Source organism: Delphinus delphis, chromosome 2 (genome assembly GCF_949987515.2).
Source record: "Delphinus delphis chromosome 2, mDelDel1.2, whole genome shotgun sequence".
Lineage (NCBI taxonomy): Eukaryota > Metazoa > Chordata > Mammalia > Artiodactyla > Delphinidae > Delphinus > Delphinus delphis.
Window position 1 is genome coordinate 111,038,265 of NC_082684.1, and position 16,276 is coordinate 111,054,540.

General features: G+C 40.8%; 1 protein-coding gene across 1 annotated transcript in view; it reads left to right on the top strand.

Annotated features, from left to right (window-relative positions):
• SV2B (synaptic vesicle glycoprotein 2B) overlaps window positions 1-16,276 on the top strand; it is a 79,503-nt gene that overhangs the window by 19,355 nt on the left and 43,872 nt on the right. Inside the window, exons 2-3 of the mRNA XM_060005477.1 lie at window positions 9,305-9,485; window positions 9,830-9,981. Of these exons, the coding sequence (XP_059861460.1) occupies window positions 9,305-9,485; window positions 9,830-9,981 (333 nt within the window). The remainder of the gene's footprint in view (window positions 1-9,304; window positions 9,486-9,829; window positions 9,982-16,276) is intronic.

Here is a 16,276-nt window from a genome sequence, read left to right on the forward strand (position 1 = left end):
AACAATACTTCCCTCACAGGGTTGGAATGACAAATTAAAATTATTCTATATATCACCTAGCATAGTATCTAACACATGGTAGGGTCTTAAAAGATGCTAATTCCTTTGTCCCTTCCTTTCTCTTCTCCACACTTGTTTCCAAATATCTTATGTGACCTTTTGGAGAGCTCCAACTTTCAGTAGACTGGGAAAGTTAACCTACTTCCAAAGATTCATTCACTTGAGTTTATCGGACACATAAAGTACTAGAAGAGTCCAATACAGTGACTGCCAGGTTGGTTTCCACTAGACATACTGTTAAAACCAAACCTTTTCTGTGCTAAATGCTTTAGACCCAAAAGGAAGTATTTACTTATCCCAGAAGTTTCCAAGCATCCAGATGTTATATAAACAAAGCACTTGGCCAAACTACCCAAGGCATCTGATTTCATAGGGGTATGCAGATAGATAACCTGATGTTCTTCCATGACTTAGTACCAAAGTGAGACTTCTCCCAGGGGTTCACTTATGTGTTCAACCTTTATCGCGTTTACCACGTGATAAAGCAGTAAACTTTATAGATCTGTGACTCCCAGACCCTAGTCCAAGAGAACATTACCCTTCAAGAAAGTATATTTGGATGAATAATAAAGAAGTGGAATAGAAATGGTTCCATCTGGAGATGCTGATTTTTATTCTTGCAAGGCACATGCATGCAGTCAAATAAATACTGGAGTGGCTGCAGAAAAAGGGAGCTCAGAAGTTTCCTAGGATATTAATGCACTTAATTTCTATGTATTCAAGTGAAAAAAATGTGAGAAATGCTTTCTTTGTCCTTGGTTAATTGCTAGATAAAGAAGATTATCCTGCAGGAGGCTCTTCTTTCCCATCACATATAAGCCAGCACATTCTGATTGTCTATCTCCTCAACGTGCTGCCCCTGGTGCTGCGGGTGTATTCTGTCTGTGTGAAGAGCATCTCTAGAGATGGCAAGAGGTTTGTGTTACATACCAGCTCTCTGGAAGGAAATTCAACGCTGGGTCTCAAGAAACCCTTTGACCTCATGATTTCATTTCTAGGAATCAATTCTGAGCAAATAACTAGCAACACAGACAAGGACATATGCACAAAGATGTTCTTTGCTGAGTTACTTATCAGTGGAAAAAATAGATTATGGAACTTCCAAGACAGAATGGTCTCCACCATGTAATTGTATGTGTACAAATACAAAGAATAAAGTACGCTAATAACAGCTGTCTTTGAGTGGTGGTATGATAGTTTTGACTTTACCTTTTATACATTTTTAATGTATTTTTCAGAGTTTTCTACAGTGGGTGTGAATTATTTTAATATTATTTTGTTTATTTCTTGAAAAAATATTAATGGAGTGCTTACAAGGTGTCATTCTCTGTGCTGGGTGCTAGAGACACAGTGGGAACTCCACTCGGACAGAACTGACAGGTCCCCTCCTCCCCCTCCTCTGGGACTTGGCAGTCAAAGGCATCTGACAAACGTTGAGCCAATAAATACATAATAGCAAATAGACATATGTTATGTGAAGGAATGGTAGTATGGTGCCGAAAGACAAGCAGAGATGACAGAATTTCATATGGAACAGGACAGGAGTCAGAAAACTATGGACTACAGGTCTGTGGCCTACAGTAAGTCCCCTACATACGAACGTTCAAGTTCTCGAACGTGTGTGAAGTTACAGCTTGCCCTCCATCTCCTGTTGCTGACGATCCTTCAGCTCTACCATCTCCCACCTCCTCCCCCTCCTCCAGTCAGTAACTCTTCTTGCCTGTTCACTCGATGCCAGCCCCTCGATGACAGCTGTTGTACTGTACTACTGTACTTTTCAAGGTACTGTACTATAAGATTAAAAATGTTTTCTTTATTTTCTGTGTTTGTTTTTTATGAATTATTTGTGTGAAAAGTATTACTATAAACCTATTATAGTACAGTACTTTATAGCTGATTGTGTGAGTTGGGTACCTAGGCTAACTTTGTTGGACTTATGAACAAATTGGACTTACAAACACGCTTTTGGAATGGAACTTGTTTGTATGGAGGAGACTTACCGTATTTTTGTTTTACATTTTTAAAGGATTATAAAGAAAAAAGGAAGAAGGATATGTCACAGAGACCACAAGACTTCTGCAGAGTAAATTATTTGCAAGTAAAATATTTATTCTCTGGCCCTTTACAGAAAAAGTTTGTTGAGTCCTAGTTTGGGACATCAGGGGTGTCTCTCTCAGGAGATGACATTTAATCTGGGAACTTAAGAAACAGAAGAGTTAGGGGAAAAAAGTCCCCCCCCCCACCCCCCGCCACCAAAGTCTTGTTAGAAGAAACTTGAAAAAACTTTAGTCCAAGAAAGCTTTTTGTTGGAAGTTGGCTTCCTTTTTAGGTAAAGATAGAGGGAGGTACATTTAAAGGGAATAAATAAATAAGTTTTTTAAAAAAACTCCTATAAATAAGTTTCTTAGGTTTATCTTGATCCTCTTTTCTCAAATTCTAATATATGGTTGATTTGATTTTAAAATACCACCAACTTATTGTCATTTTTTCCAATCCTGTGGCTTTCTCAGGTACCAGCCCATTCTAAGCTGCATTGCTCATAACAACAGTAGCAACTTTGATCAGTTATGTATTCACTTTCGAGCCAAGCATCCTGCTACGTACTTTCAACCCAATGTCCTACATAATCCTAACAACTCTACAAGATAATCACTAGTATCTGAATTTTGCAAAGAAGGAGCAATGATCAGAGAAGCTGAGTGGGGAGCCCATGGTCATGCTGCTGGTAACCCATGGAGCCAGGACTGTGACCACAACCGGCTCAAGTCTTGTGTCTCAAGACTGGGCTCTTCCTTTTATGGGCACCTATCAGTGTGGGTTCCTCCCTCTTTTCCATTTTATTTGTGGTGTTACCACCAGTTGAAAGCCCTTCTCACCCCACCACATCCCCCTCCTTTCACCTCCATGCCCCTGCTCTGCAAGTAGCAGAGTGCTTTTGCTACCAAACTTCACTGTCCAAGGCAAAAGAGGAACTAGATAGAACAAGAAGAGCTTTTCAAAATGCTGTCATAGGGGGTCAGAACATGTGGCCTCCAAATGGGCCACTTTGATATAAGGATTATTTTGAGCTGAAGACAGTTGAGAAAGAGCAGACTTAAAAAAAAAAAAAAACTCTCTGCCCTACCCCACATTTGCCTAAAAGCAGGCTTAGACTCTAAATCATGGTTTTTAACTACCTCAAAAACCTTGGTGTTATTAGGGGGGACATTGCCTCAAGATGCCACTGAGCTTGTTGAATAGCATTGAAGGAGGGTAGACTTCCTAGCTTTCTAACTAGTCCCTTATCAGCTTCATGCTGAAGTAATTTTCCTTGGATAGGCTCATCTTTCTTCCATTCTTCCTTTTCATGGCGTCCCAAAACAGTACAGGGGAGGAAAAACTTTTTCCCTCTATCCTTCTAGGTTTGGTGGCTGGGGACCCTTTGAATTAAACTGACAAAAGACAGATTAACAAGAGAAAAACAAACAGACTTTATTGCCATGCACAGTGCATATACTTGTGAGTAACTCTAAGGATGGTTAGAATCTGGGCTTAGATAGCATCTTCACAAAGAACAATACATTTGTAGAGAAGTGACAAGACAAACTAACAGGATTTTAGGCTTCCTAGAGTGGCAAACTGTGGGAAGGTAAATCAATCTGTGGGGCAAACTAATACAGAGTTGCTTTAGTGAGGTTTGTTATGTAGATTCCTTTTTGTGCAGCACTATGTTGATAAGAGTCTCTGGTGATTTAGAGTCTAAGCCTGCTTTTAGGCAAATGTGAGGGACGGCAGAGCTTTATTTTGGGGTCTGCTCTTTCTAACTGTCTTCAGCTCAAAATAATCCTTATATCAAAGCGGCACATTTGGAGGCCGCATATTCTGATCCCCCTACGACAGCATTTTGAGAAGCCCTTCTTGTTCTTTCTAGTTCTTCCTTTGCCTTGGACAGTGAGGTTTGGTAGCAAAAGCACCCGGCCTGGAGCTAGGAGACCAGAGTGTAGTGCCAGCCGATCCCGGGCCAGCAGAGAGCTTCCGAGAGAGTCCCTGACCTTCTCTGATGTTCAGTCTCCTCATCCAGTACAGCTAAGGGATTGAACTCAATGTCTAATCTCTAAGATTCATCCATTTGCTTATGTGTCTGGATCAGTCAGGATGTAGTCAGGAGACAGAAATCATGGCAATTATTGGAACAGAGAGAATTTAATGTAAAAAATTATTAACTGGGTAAGTGAAATGTTTGTAAAAAGTATACTGAGGTAGTGAAGGCAAGGAGCAGCTGCACCCTTAGGACCTGGGGGAATAAATTAGAATTATGATAACTTAGAAGCTCAGGGAAAGGGGGCCCTATGGAGCCAGCTCAGATCTCTGGAGAGAGGGCCCAGGCTGGCTGGTGCTGCTCTGGAAGGGGAGGGGAGGGGAGGCGGGATGTGTCTGGTTCTGCTTTTTGGATTCAGCTGCTGCTGCTGTGGAAGGGAATTGCTGCGGCCAGAGAGAAAAAGTGTTGCGCAGGTGAAACGACAGGAGCAAAAAGCAGAGGCCCCCTCCTTGAAGCCTCTCTCTAGTGCCCCCTACTGGCAGGGCCTAGCAGGGAGCAGCCTGCAAAGTACTTGTATTAGTTTGTGGACAAACTAGGGGCTAGAAGGATGGCTTTGGAGCTGAGAGATAACAGCTCAATAACTGGCACAATGTTCACTGCTGGGATTGCAGACTGGTGGCCCAGAAGCCACTTAGGGCCACATCTGATCCATAAACATGTCTTGTGTGACTATCACGAAAGTTTAATCAAGCATCTGTGTCTGGGTTTGTTTTTTTAGTCTGACAATCTTCTTCCTCAGAAATTCCACAGAATTTCATCCTTCATGATTTATACTTTTTAGAAACAAACAAATGGGAAGGCAGCTTGGAGATTAGCTCTCTCAATGATCAGTTTACAGATGTGAAGGTCAGGCCCTTACAGGGTGAGAGGATTTTCTCCCAAATTATACAACCAGTGAATGAGATCTTTGGGTTCCAAAGTCAGGATTCTTACCACTTCCCCTCCCTGTCTTGTCCTGAAGCTGGGTGTGCTCTAGCCTCTTGCCACTCAGAGTATGGTCTGTGGACCAGCAGCACAAGTCTTGCTAGAAATGTGGACTCTCAGGCCCCAACTCAGACCTACCAAACTGGAGAATCAGAATCTGATTTTGAAAAGATACCTCCATGATTTTTGTACATAGTGAAATTCGAGAAGTGCTGAAGATAGCTTTATTGAAGTAAGAAAAAAATAGAACATTTATTGGACGCTAGTGTTTTTCTCTGGGGTGGGACCAGGGTATGGGGCGTGCAGATTGGTTCTTAGCAAATGTCCTGACCATTCCTCTGATTCTTATCTTCTCTTCCCCCCAATTTGTAGGCCCACATATAGGCATGCAAACACCACATGTGCACGCACTCATACATGTGCATGCATGTGCTCCCTCTCTCTCTCTCTCTCTCTCACACACACACACATACATACATGCACACACAACTTCTGAGCCATTTATGATCTGGCCTCTGTCCTAACCTCCAGCCCCAATCCCTCACCAGGTGTCCCACGAGTACTGTGTTCTACTCACACTGAACTACTTGCAGGTAGTTGCCCAAACACATCAGTTGTTCTTTCAGCCTCCCTGTCTTTGCACGTGCTGTCTGCTGCTGCCTGCGATACACCCCCGTCACCAAGATGGAGACCTGGCTGACTTCTATGTGTCCTTCAACAACAGCTCAATGTCTTTCTCTTGGAAGCCTTCCCATGTTGTGTGAGGTGTATCCAGGCTGTGCTCCTCCTCTGTGATTTTAAAATACCTGACATATACCTTTATTGGAGCACTGTTTCTCACCAGGAGATAATCACGGATTTTGTGGTTTATCTCCTTGAATGGAAAGAACCATGCCCCACTGAGCAGGCCATCCTGGGGACGAGCCAATGAAGAAAGAATGAACTGATGCAGAGCTACGAAGTCTGACCAATGCTTATCCATAAAGAGCAGTGAAATATAGTAGTTGAAGCAGGACTATGAGGTCAGAAGTACTGGTCCCAAATCTTGATATTTCCATCAGTTGTTGACACTGGGGAGCTACTTTATCTCTCTGTGGATCAGTTTCCTCCTGTATAAAATAAGGATAATAACAGTATCTCCCTCACTGGATTGTTGTAAACATGAGAGGGGATCAACAATGCCTGTGAAATGCTTGTCACAGAGCCTGTCTAGTGGCTAGTACTCACCCCATGTTTGCCGTTTTGCTGCTATTATATGATATATTAGACTCCTTAAGTTTGTTCGGCACTTACTGTCCCATTATTTATTGCTGTATAACTCAGTGGCTTAAAGCAACCATAGCATCTATTTTGCTCATGGAGCTGCAATTTGGGTGGGACTTCCCTCCTCCCTCCCTTTTCCCCCTTCTTCCTTCTTCGCTTTCAATATATATATTTTTTTATTCCAAATGTTTACTGACCAAGTATCATGAGAGAAACACAAGTTTTCTGTTGGCTGAATGGGATGTTGGAAATTCTTGGCGGGGAGTTGCACTAAACTGAGGCCAAAAAATGTTGGAAGCCTAACAGACCTAACTGGAGAAAAAAGTTCCCTCTCTGCTCTGGTCTAGAAGTCTGAATTACCAAGTATAAGGAATTGTGTGAAACTCCAGTGTGAACTGGACTGGTGGTGAGCTCCCAGGGGTCTAACTGGGAGTGGGGAGGAAGGGCAGGGCATCTCAGATGTGGGGCTCTTGGCTGTGGTCAAGGTGTTAGGTGGGTTGTCTAAGTCTGAGGAAGTAGAACCCAGTTCTTTCCTGGGGAAAGCCTGGGTGGACACACACAGGGTTTGGGACTTTTCCAATTGGTTGGGGCATCAGATGCTGGTAGGAAACTAGCATGGGGACCAAACACAAAGCCAGTCTTGCAAACTAGAACCACTTGGTGAGAATAATAGGGAAGCTACAGCCTGAGGCTCACCCAAGCACCTGACCGAATTCATTCTTGCTGGAGATAGGTCATGATGGTTTTAAGACACCCTCATCAGTGAGTAAGGCAATCCCACTTAACACCTGATGGCTAAGAACCGGGCAGGATTAAGTCTGCTGGGAACCAGATGCTGAAAGCCCTTGGCCAGTCAGGGCTGGATCAGGCAGATAAACTCACAGTCTAACAGGAAGACTAACCCAGACGTTATTACAGTACAGCATGACCCAGGTCTGAGTTGGGTTTGCAAGTCTTGACTCATTTTCTCAAACACAAGTGTCAGTGACCTAATACAGTGGGAAATTGCTCACTGCATTTCCTGAGCTATGGGCTGAGAAACTGGTAAAATTGTAATGGAGAGAAACCTTGTGTCTAGGAGCACAGGTCCAGCAATTTCCCCGAGACATCCCCATGTTTGACTCCCTGCAGATCTTTGCCAAAATGTCCCATTTCCCTGAGGGCTTCCTGAACCATCTTATTTAGAACTGTCACCTCCCACCCTGACTCTCCTTTTCTCTATAACACTTATCAGCATCCCACTTACTGTATCTTTTACTCATTTATAATCTCTTTTCCCCAACTAGAATGTAAGTGCCATGAAGGCAGGGATTTTCATGTGTTTGTACCCTGCTGTGTCCCCATTAACAAAAATAGCACTTACCTAATAAGAGGCATTTAATGAATGCTTATAGACTCAGGCATATTTCATGAAGTGACATATACGGAAAAGAAAAAGGAAATAACATATTTCATGACTTTGAGTGATGTAGAGGTGAAAAGTTACAATTCACATGAGGGAAGGGAATCCTAGTTAGTGAAAACCATTGACAACACCAAAGTTATCATTTCTTTTCATCTCATGGAATAAAAATAATAAAAGAAGGAAATCTGCCACTGGGAAGATAAAGCAGAGCATAGTTGAATTGCTCCTTCTGGGGACCTACCTGCCAGTTGATTAACCAGCTAATGAAGCTCTTTGCTTTACATGGGCCCTTCCCAGCACACATCTGCATACATAAAGCATCCGCAGGTCAGGAGAAGCTTCCTTTCTGTGAAAGACAAATGATGTTCTTCGTTTGATTTACAGTCAAGGCTGAGCAAAAGAACACTTACCTAATTTGTATTCAGTATTTCCACTGCATGAAAGACATTCTCCAAAATTTGCTTCTTGGGTTTAGTAAATGATGTACTAGCACAGTCGTTGATAATTAGTAAGTACTCAATATTTAGTAGGAAAGAATTATCCATGTGCTTCGGGAGATTTGCCACCTCTATGAGGATGCTTGCTGGCTTCATTGGAATTCCATAAATGTGTGTACAACACTGTATTTAAATGATATCATAAATTAACTGATTCTATTACAAGGCACATAGTAGTTACATGTGTTGAAGAAAGGATAGCTCATTGCTACTCTCTTCCACATTCCCCTAAGACATCTGAACGTTGGCTGTGGCTTGGAAAAGGTCCTTCTTGGGTGTTTAATAAAATAAACTGTCTTGTTGGGAATTGCTGTTTTCACTTGCACCATGTTTTTCCTTCCCATTGCTCCCCATACCTGCTTGGCCACAATTTTCCCTGGAAAATTTCTCTAAACATAACCCCACAAGGACTTTTGTAGCACCAACACTTTTTTTTTTTTTTAATTTTTATTTATTTATTTATTTTTGGCTGTGTTGGGTCTTCGTTTCTGTGCGAGGGCTTTCTCTAGTTGTGGCGAGCAGGGGCCACTCTTCAACGTGGTGCGCGGGCCTCTCACTGTTGCGGCCTTTCTTATTGCAGAGCACAAGCTCCAGACGCGCAGGCTCAGTAGTTGTGGCTCACAGGCCCAGTTCCTCCGCGGCATGTGAGATCTTTCCAGACCAGGGCTCGAACCCGTGTCCCCTGCATTGGCAGGCAGATTCTCAACCACTGCGCCACGAGGGAAGCCCACCAACTGTTTTTTTGCTTAAAAATAAAATGACAGAATTTCCCTCATCTGAAGATTATGCATCTGAAAAAAGATACATCAAACTCAGCTATGGTTGATCTATTTTAGTATGTATACATATATGTAAACCTGGTGAGACTATTATTTTTTGAATACCATTCCTAAGAAGTCACATTTGTCCAACATTTCTAATTGGCCACCAACATCTGTCACATTCCACCTTTTATGTCTGTGACACAGAATTTCTAGGATGCATTAAAATGGGCATCAGATTTTCTAAAATGTTGCATGGTCTCTAATCGCTTGTATTCTCTCTCCACCCTCTCCTCTCTCTTTCTCCTCCTCACAGGGCTGATAGTCTACCTAGGAATGATGGGGGGAGCCTTCATCCTGGGGGGCCTGGCTGATAAGCTGGGGAGGAAGCGAGTTCTCAGCATGTCCCTGGCCGTCAACGCCTCCTTCGCCTCCCTCTCTTCCTTCGTACAGGGATATGGAGCCTTCCTCTTCTGCAGACTCATCTCAGGCATAGGGTGCGTAATTACAGAGGTTCAGCTGGACCTCCCCCCACACCAACCCCAGGACCAGTGGTCCATCCATCCTGATACCCTGACTCTGAGTAGTACCTCCAGAAAACTTTGAACTGAGTTTTTGTTTGACTTCCAAGATACTGTGTTAAAGTTGAACCTTAGAAAGGGGTTAGGTTGTAAAGTCAGTCATAAGGTCAAAATAATCTGACACTGCCTTGGCCGGTCTTTCGAATTCACTGGGTTATTTCACCACTGAGCCTAAGGGTGGAACAAGGCAATTGGGTTCCTGCTATGACCATTTTTAGTGTCTGACTTGGTTCTTACTTTCTGGCATTTTCTCTCTGCAGTATTGGGGGTTCTCTGCCCATTGTTTTTGCCTATTTTTCTGAATTCTTGTCCCGGGAGAAACGAGGAGAGCATCTCAGTTGGTTAGGCATCTTCTGGATGACTGGAGGCATCTATGCATCTGCCATGGCCTGGAGCATCATTCCACACTATGGTGAGTGCACTGGCTTAAAAGAACCCAGGGGCCCTTGTTACTATGACACCTGCATCCGAACAACATTCCCTGTCCTCAGCCTTATTCCCACACTCACTCACAGTTCCTGTGTATGACCTTGATCTTTCTAAAGAAATTCTAACACTGGAGACACAAGGCTAATTTCAGTACACATGTCTTCCTGGAAATAATACAGTCTACCCTCCCTCACTTCCTCCCTCCTTCTCTCCTTTCCTTCCTTTTCTTTGAAAGGACTTCAACCTTCATCTCCTCCACCCCTCCTCCTCACAGCAAGTTAGGCTCAGTAACCCCATTTTATAGATGTTGTAACAGAAGCCAAGAAGTTGGTGACTTGGTCAAATTGATGACTTGGCCTTGGCCTGACCTTGGATCATGATGCCCCCTCCCCCTCAGTGTGGTGCTCTCATATACCTTCCATTTTAGTGCCTGCTGTCACTCTTTCAGCTGCAAACGTGGAGCAGCCCTTACAGACAAGGTCTTGGTTTCAGCTGAGACAATTTTATTATCTTGGATAATTGCAAAAACTGGATTTTCTGGGCAGGGACTTGGCAACATTAACTTTCACTATTGGATTTTATTAAGAGTAAAGTAGGGAGAAGGCAGCAGTTTTGATTTGATTATGCCTTTTGAGTATCCTGGGTAATATCATCATTACCCTTCAAAATTATGTTTGGTGAACCATTGATTATGGGTGTAGGCTTTGCCATCATTCAGAATCCTGCAGACCATAGGGAGGAACAGAAACTGCCCCTGAAACTGACCAACAATTCTCTACCCATTCCCTTCCTTGGTGTGTGTGTATTTATTGAAGTATAGTTGACTTACAATGTTGTGTTAGTTTCAGATGTACAGCAAAGAGATACAGTTATTCTTATTTATTTATTTATTGGAGTAAAATTGCTTTACAATGTTGTGTTAGTTTCTGCTGTACAATGAAATGAATCAGCTATATGTATATCTATATCCCCTCCCTCTTGGACCTCCCTCCCACCCTTCCTAACCCACCCATCTAGGTTGTCACAGAGCACCGAGCTGAGCTCCCTGTGCTATACAGCAGGTTCCCACTAGCTGTCTATTTTACACATGGTAGTGTATTTATGTCAAACCTAATCTCCCAATTTGTCCCACCCTCCTCTTCCCCCTCGGTGTCCACATGTCTGTTCTCTACATCTACGTCTCAATCCCTACCCTACAAATAATTTCATCTCTAACATTTTTCTAGATTCCACATATATGCATTAATATATGATATTTGTTTTTCTCTTTCTGGCTTATTTCTCTCTGTATGACAGACTCTAGGTCCATCCACATCTCTACAAATGATCCAGTCACTTTCCATTTTTATGGCTGAGTAATATTTCATTGTATATATGTACCACATCTTCCTTATCCATTCATCTGTCGTTGGACATTTAGGTTGTTTCCATGTCCTGGCTATTGTAAATTGTGCTGCAGTGAACATTGGGATACATGTGTCCTTTTGAATTATGGTTTTCTCAGGGTATATGCCCAGTAGTGGGATTGCTGGGTCATATGGTAGTTCTACTTTTAGTTTTTTAAGGAACCCCCATACTGTTCTCCATAGTGGCTCTATCAACTTACATTCCTACCAACAGTGCAAGAGGGTTCCCTTTTCTCCACACCCTCTCCAGCGTTTACTGTTTGTAGATTTTTTGATGATGGCCATTCTGACCAGTGTGAGGTGATACTTCACTGTAGTTTTGAATTGCATTTCTCTAATAATTAGTGATGTTGAGCATCTGTTCATGTGCCTCTTGGCCATCTGTATGTTTTCTTTGGTGAAATGTCTATTTAGATCTTCTGCCCATTTTTTAATTGGGTTGTTTGTTTTTTTGGTATTGAGCTGCATGAGCTGTTTGTATATTTTGGAGATTATACATTTGTCCATTGCTTCATTTGCAAATATTTTCTCACATTCTAGGGTTATCTTTTCCTCTTGTTTACGGTTTCCTTTGCTGTGCAATAGCTTTTAATTAGGTCCATTTGTTTATTTTTGTTTTTATTTTCATTACTCTAGGAGGTGGGTTAAAAAAGATCTTGCTGTGGTTTATGTCAAAGAGTGTTTTTCCTATGTTTTCCTCTAAGAGTTTTATAGTATCTGGCCTTACATTTAGGTCTTTAATCCATTTTGAGTTTATTTTTCTGTATGGTGTTAGGGAGTGTTCTAATTTCATCCTTTTACATGTAGCTGTCCAGTTTTCCCAGCACCACTTATTGAAGAGGCTGCCTTTTCTCCATTGTATGTTCTTGCCTCCTTTGTCATAGATTAGGTGACCACAGGTGAGTGGGTTTATCTCTGGGGTTTCTATCCTGTACCATTGATCTATATTTCTGCTTTTGTGCCAGTATCATACTGTTTTGATTACTGTAGCTTTGTAGTATAGTTTGAAGTTGGGGAGCCTGATTCCTCCACCTCCATTTTTCTTTCTCAGGATTGCTTTGGCTATTCAGGGTCTTTTGTGTTTCCATACAAATTGCAAAGTTTTTTGTTCTAATTCTGTGAAGGATGCCATTGGTAGTTTGATAGGGATTGCACTGAATCTGTAGATTGCTTTGGGTAGTATAGTCATTTTCACAATATTGATTCTTCCAATCCACGAACATGGTATATTTCTCCATTTGTTTATGTTATCTTTGATTTCTTCCATCAGTGTTTTATAGTTTTCTGAGTATAAGTCTTTTTCCTTCTTAGGTAGGTTTATTCCTAGTTATTTTATTCTTTTTGTTGCCATGGTAAATGGGATTGTTTCCTTAATTTCTCTGATTTTTCATTGTTAGTGTATAGGAATGCCAGAGATTTCTGTGCCTTAATTTTGTATCCTGCAACCTTATCAAATTCACTGATTAGCTCTGGTAGTTTTCTAGTAGCATCTTTAGGAATTTCTGTGTATAGTATCATGTCATCTGCAAACAGTGACAGTTTTACTTATTCTTTTCCAATTTGTATACTTTTTATTTCTTATTCTCTGATTACCATGGCTAGGCCTTCCAAAACTATGTTGAATAAGAGTGGCGAGAGTGGACATCCTTGTCTTGTTCTTGATCTTAGTGGAAATGCTTTCAATTTTTCACCATTGAGTATGATGTGTGCTGTGGGTTTGTCATATATGGCCTTTATTATGTTGAGGTAGGTTCTGTCTATGCCCATTTCCTGTAGAGTTTTTATCATAAATTGGTGTTGGATTTTGTCAAAAGCTTTTACTGCATCTATTGAGATGATCATATGGTTTTTATTCCTTAATTTGTCAATATGGTGTATCACATTGATTGATTAGTATATATTGAAGAATTCTTGCATTCCTGGGGTAAATCCCACTTGATCATGGTGTATGATCCTTTTAATGTGTTGCTGGATTCTGTTTGCTAGTATTTTGTTCAGATTTTTGCATCTATGTTCATCAGTGATATTGGTCTGTGATATTTTTGTCTGGTTTTGGTATCAGGGTGATGGTGGCTTCATAGAATGAATTAGGGAGTGTTCCTCCCTCTGCAGTTTTTTGGAAGAGTTTGAGAAAGGTAGGTGTTAGCTCTTCTCTAAATGTTTGATAGAATTCACCTGTGAAGCCATCTTGTCCTGGACTTTTGTTTGTTGGAAAATTTTAAATTACAGTTTCAATTTCATTACTTGTGATAGGTCTGTTTATATTTCTAATTCTTCCTGGTTCAGTTTTGGGAAATTTTACCTTTCCAAGAATTTGTCCATTTCTTTGTGATTGTCTGTTTTATTGGCATATAGTTGTTTGTAGTAGTCTCTTATAATCCCTTGTATTTCTGTGGTGTCAGTTGTGATTTCTCCTTTTTCATTTCTAATTTTACTGATTTGCAACCTCTCCCTTTTTTTCTTGTTGAGTCTGACTAAAGGTTTATCAATTTTGTTTATCTTCTCAAAGAACAAACTTGTAGTTTTATTGATCTTTGCTATTGTTTTCTTCATTTCTATTTCATTCATTTCTGCTCTGATCTTTATGATTTCTTTCCTTCTACTGACTTTGGGTTTTCTTTGTTCATCTTTCTCTTGTTGCTTTAGGTGTAAGGTTAGATTGTTTATTTGAGTTTTTCTTGTTTCTTGAGGTGAGATTGAATTGCTATAAACTTCCCTCTTTGAACTGCTTTTGCGGCATCCCATAGGTTTTGGGTCATCATGTTTTCATTGTCACTTGTTTCTATGTATTTTTAAATCTCTTCTTTGATTTTTTCAGTGATCTCTTGGTTATTTAGTAGTGCACTGTTTAGTCTCCATGTATTTGTGTTTTTTACAGTTTTTTTCCTGTAATTGATTTCCAATCTCATAGCGTTGTGGTCAGAAAAAATGCTTGATATGATTTCAATTTTCTTAAATTTTCCGAGGCTTGATTTGTGACCCAAGATGTGATCTATCCTGGAACATGTTCCATGTGCACTTGAGAAGAAAGTGTATTCTGCCACTTATGGGTGGAATGTCCTATAAATATAAATTAAATCTATCTGGTCTATTGTGTCATTTAAAGCTTGTGTTTCCTTATTTAATTTCTGTTTGGATGATCTATCCATTGGTGTAAGTGGGGTGTTAAAGTCGCCTACTATTATTGTGTTACTGTCAATTTCCCCTTTTATAGTTGTTAGCATTTGCCTTATGAATTGGCATTCTCCTAACTTGGGTGCATAAATATTTATAATTGTTATATCTTCTGGGAGTGATCCCTTGATCATTATGTAGTATCCTCCTTACCTCTTGTAGCACTCTTTATTTTAAAGTCTGTTTTATCTGATACCAGTATTGCTATTCCAGCTTTCTTTTGATTTCCATTTGCATAGGATATCTTTTTCCATTCCCTCACTTTCAGTGTATGTGTCCCTAGGTCTGAAGTGGGTTTCTTGTAGACAGCATATATATGGGTCTTGTTTTTGTATCCAGTCAGCCAGCCTGTGTCTTTTGTTTGGAGCATTTAATCCATTTACATTCAAGGTTATTATCAATATGTATGTTCTTATTACCATTTTCTTAATTGTTTTGGGTTTGTTTTTGCAGGTCCTTTTCTTCTCTTGTGTTTACCACCTAGGGAAGTTCCTTTAGCGTTTGTTGTAAAACTGATTTGGTGGTGCTGAATTCTCTTAGCTTTTGCTTGTCTGAAAAGCTTTTGATTTCTCTATTGAATCTGAATGAGATCCTTGCTGGGTAGAGTAATCTTGGTTGTAGGTTTTTCTCTTTCATCACTAAGTATATCCTCCCACTCCTTTCTGACCTTCAGAGTTTCTGTTGAAAAATCAGTTGATAACCTTATGGAGATTCCTTTGTATGTTATTTTTTTGCTTTTCCCTTGCTGCTTTTAATATGCTTTCTTTGTATTTAATTTTTGTTAGTTTGATTAATATGTGTCTTGGTGTGTTTCTCCTAGGATTTATCCTGTATGGGACTCTCTACACTTCCTGGACTTGAGTGACTATTTCCTTTCCCATGTTAGGGAAGTTTTCCACTATAATCTCTTTAAATATTTTCTCAGACCCTTTCTTTTTCTATTCTTCTTCTGGGAGCCCTATAATTGAAATGTTGGTACGTTTAGTGTTGTCCCAGTGGTCTCTTAAGCTGTCTTCACTTCTTTTCATTTTTTTCTTTATTTTGTTTTGGGCAGTGAATTCCACCATTCTGTCTTCCAGCTCACTTATTCGTTATTCTGCCTCGGTTGTGCTGTTATTGAGTCCTTCCAGTGTATTATTTTATTTTATTTTTTTGCGTTATGTGGGCCTCTCACCGCTGTGGCCCCTCCCGTTGCAGAGCACAGGCTCCGGACACGCAGGCCCAGCGGCCATGGTTCATGGGCCCAGCCACTCCGCAGCACGTGGGACCCTCTCAGACCGGGGCATGAACCCGCGTCCCCCACATCAGCAGGCAGACTCCCAACCACTGTGCCACCAGGGAAGCCCTTCTAGTGTATTTTTGATTTCAGTATTGTGTTGTTCATCTCGGTTTGTTTGTTCTTTAGTTCTTCTAGATCTTTGTTAAACATTTCTTGTATTTTCTCAATCTGTGCCTCCATTCTATTTCTGAGATTTTGGATCATGTTTACTATCACTACTCTGAATCCTTTTTTCAGGTAGGTTTCCTATTTCTTCTTCATTTATTTATTCTTGTAGGTTTTTATCCTACAAGACTTGCTCCTTTATCTGTGACATATTTTTTTTGTCATTTAATTTTTTTTTTTTTTTTTGATGGGTGGGATTGTGTTCCTGTCTTTCTGGTTGTTTCACCTGAGGCTTCCAGCACTGGAGTTTGTAG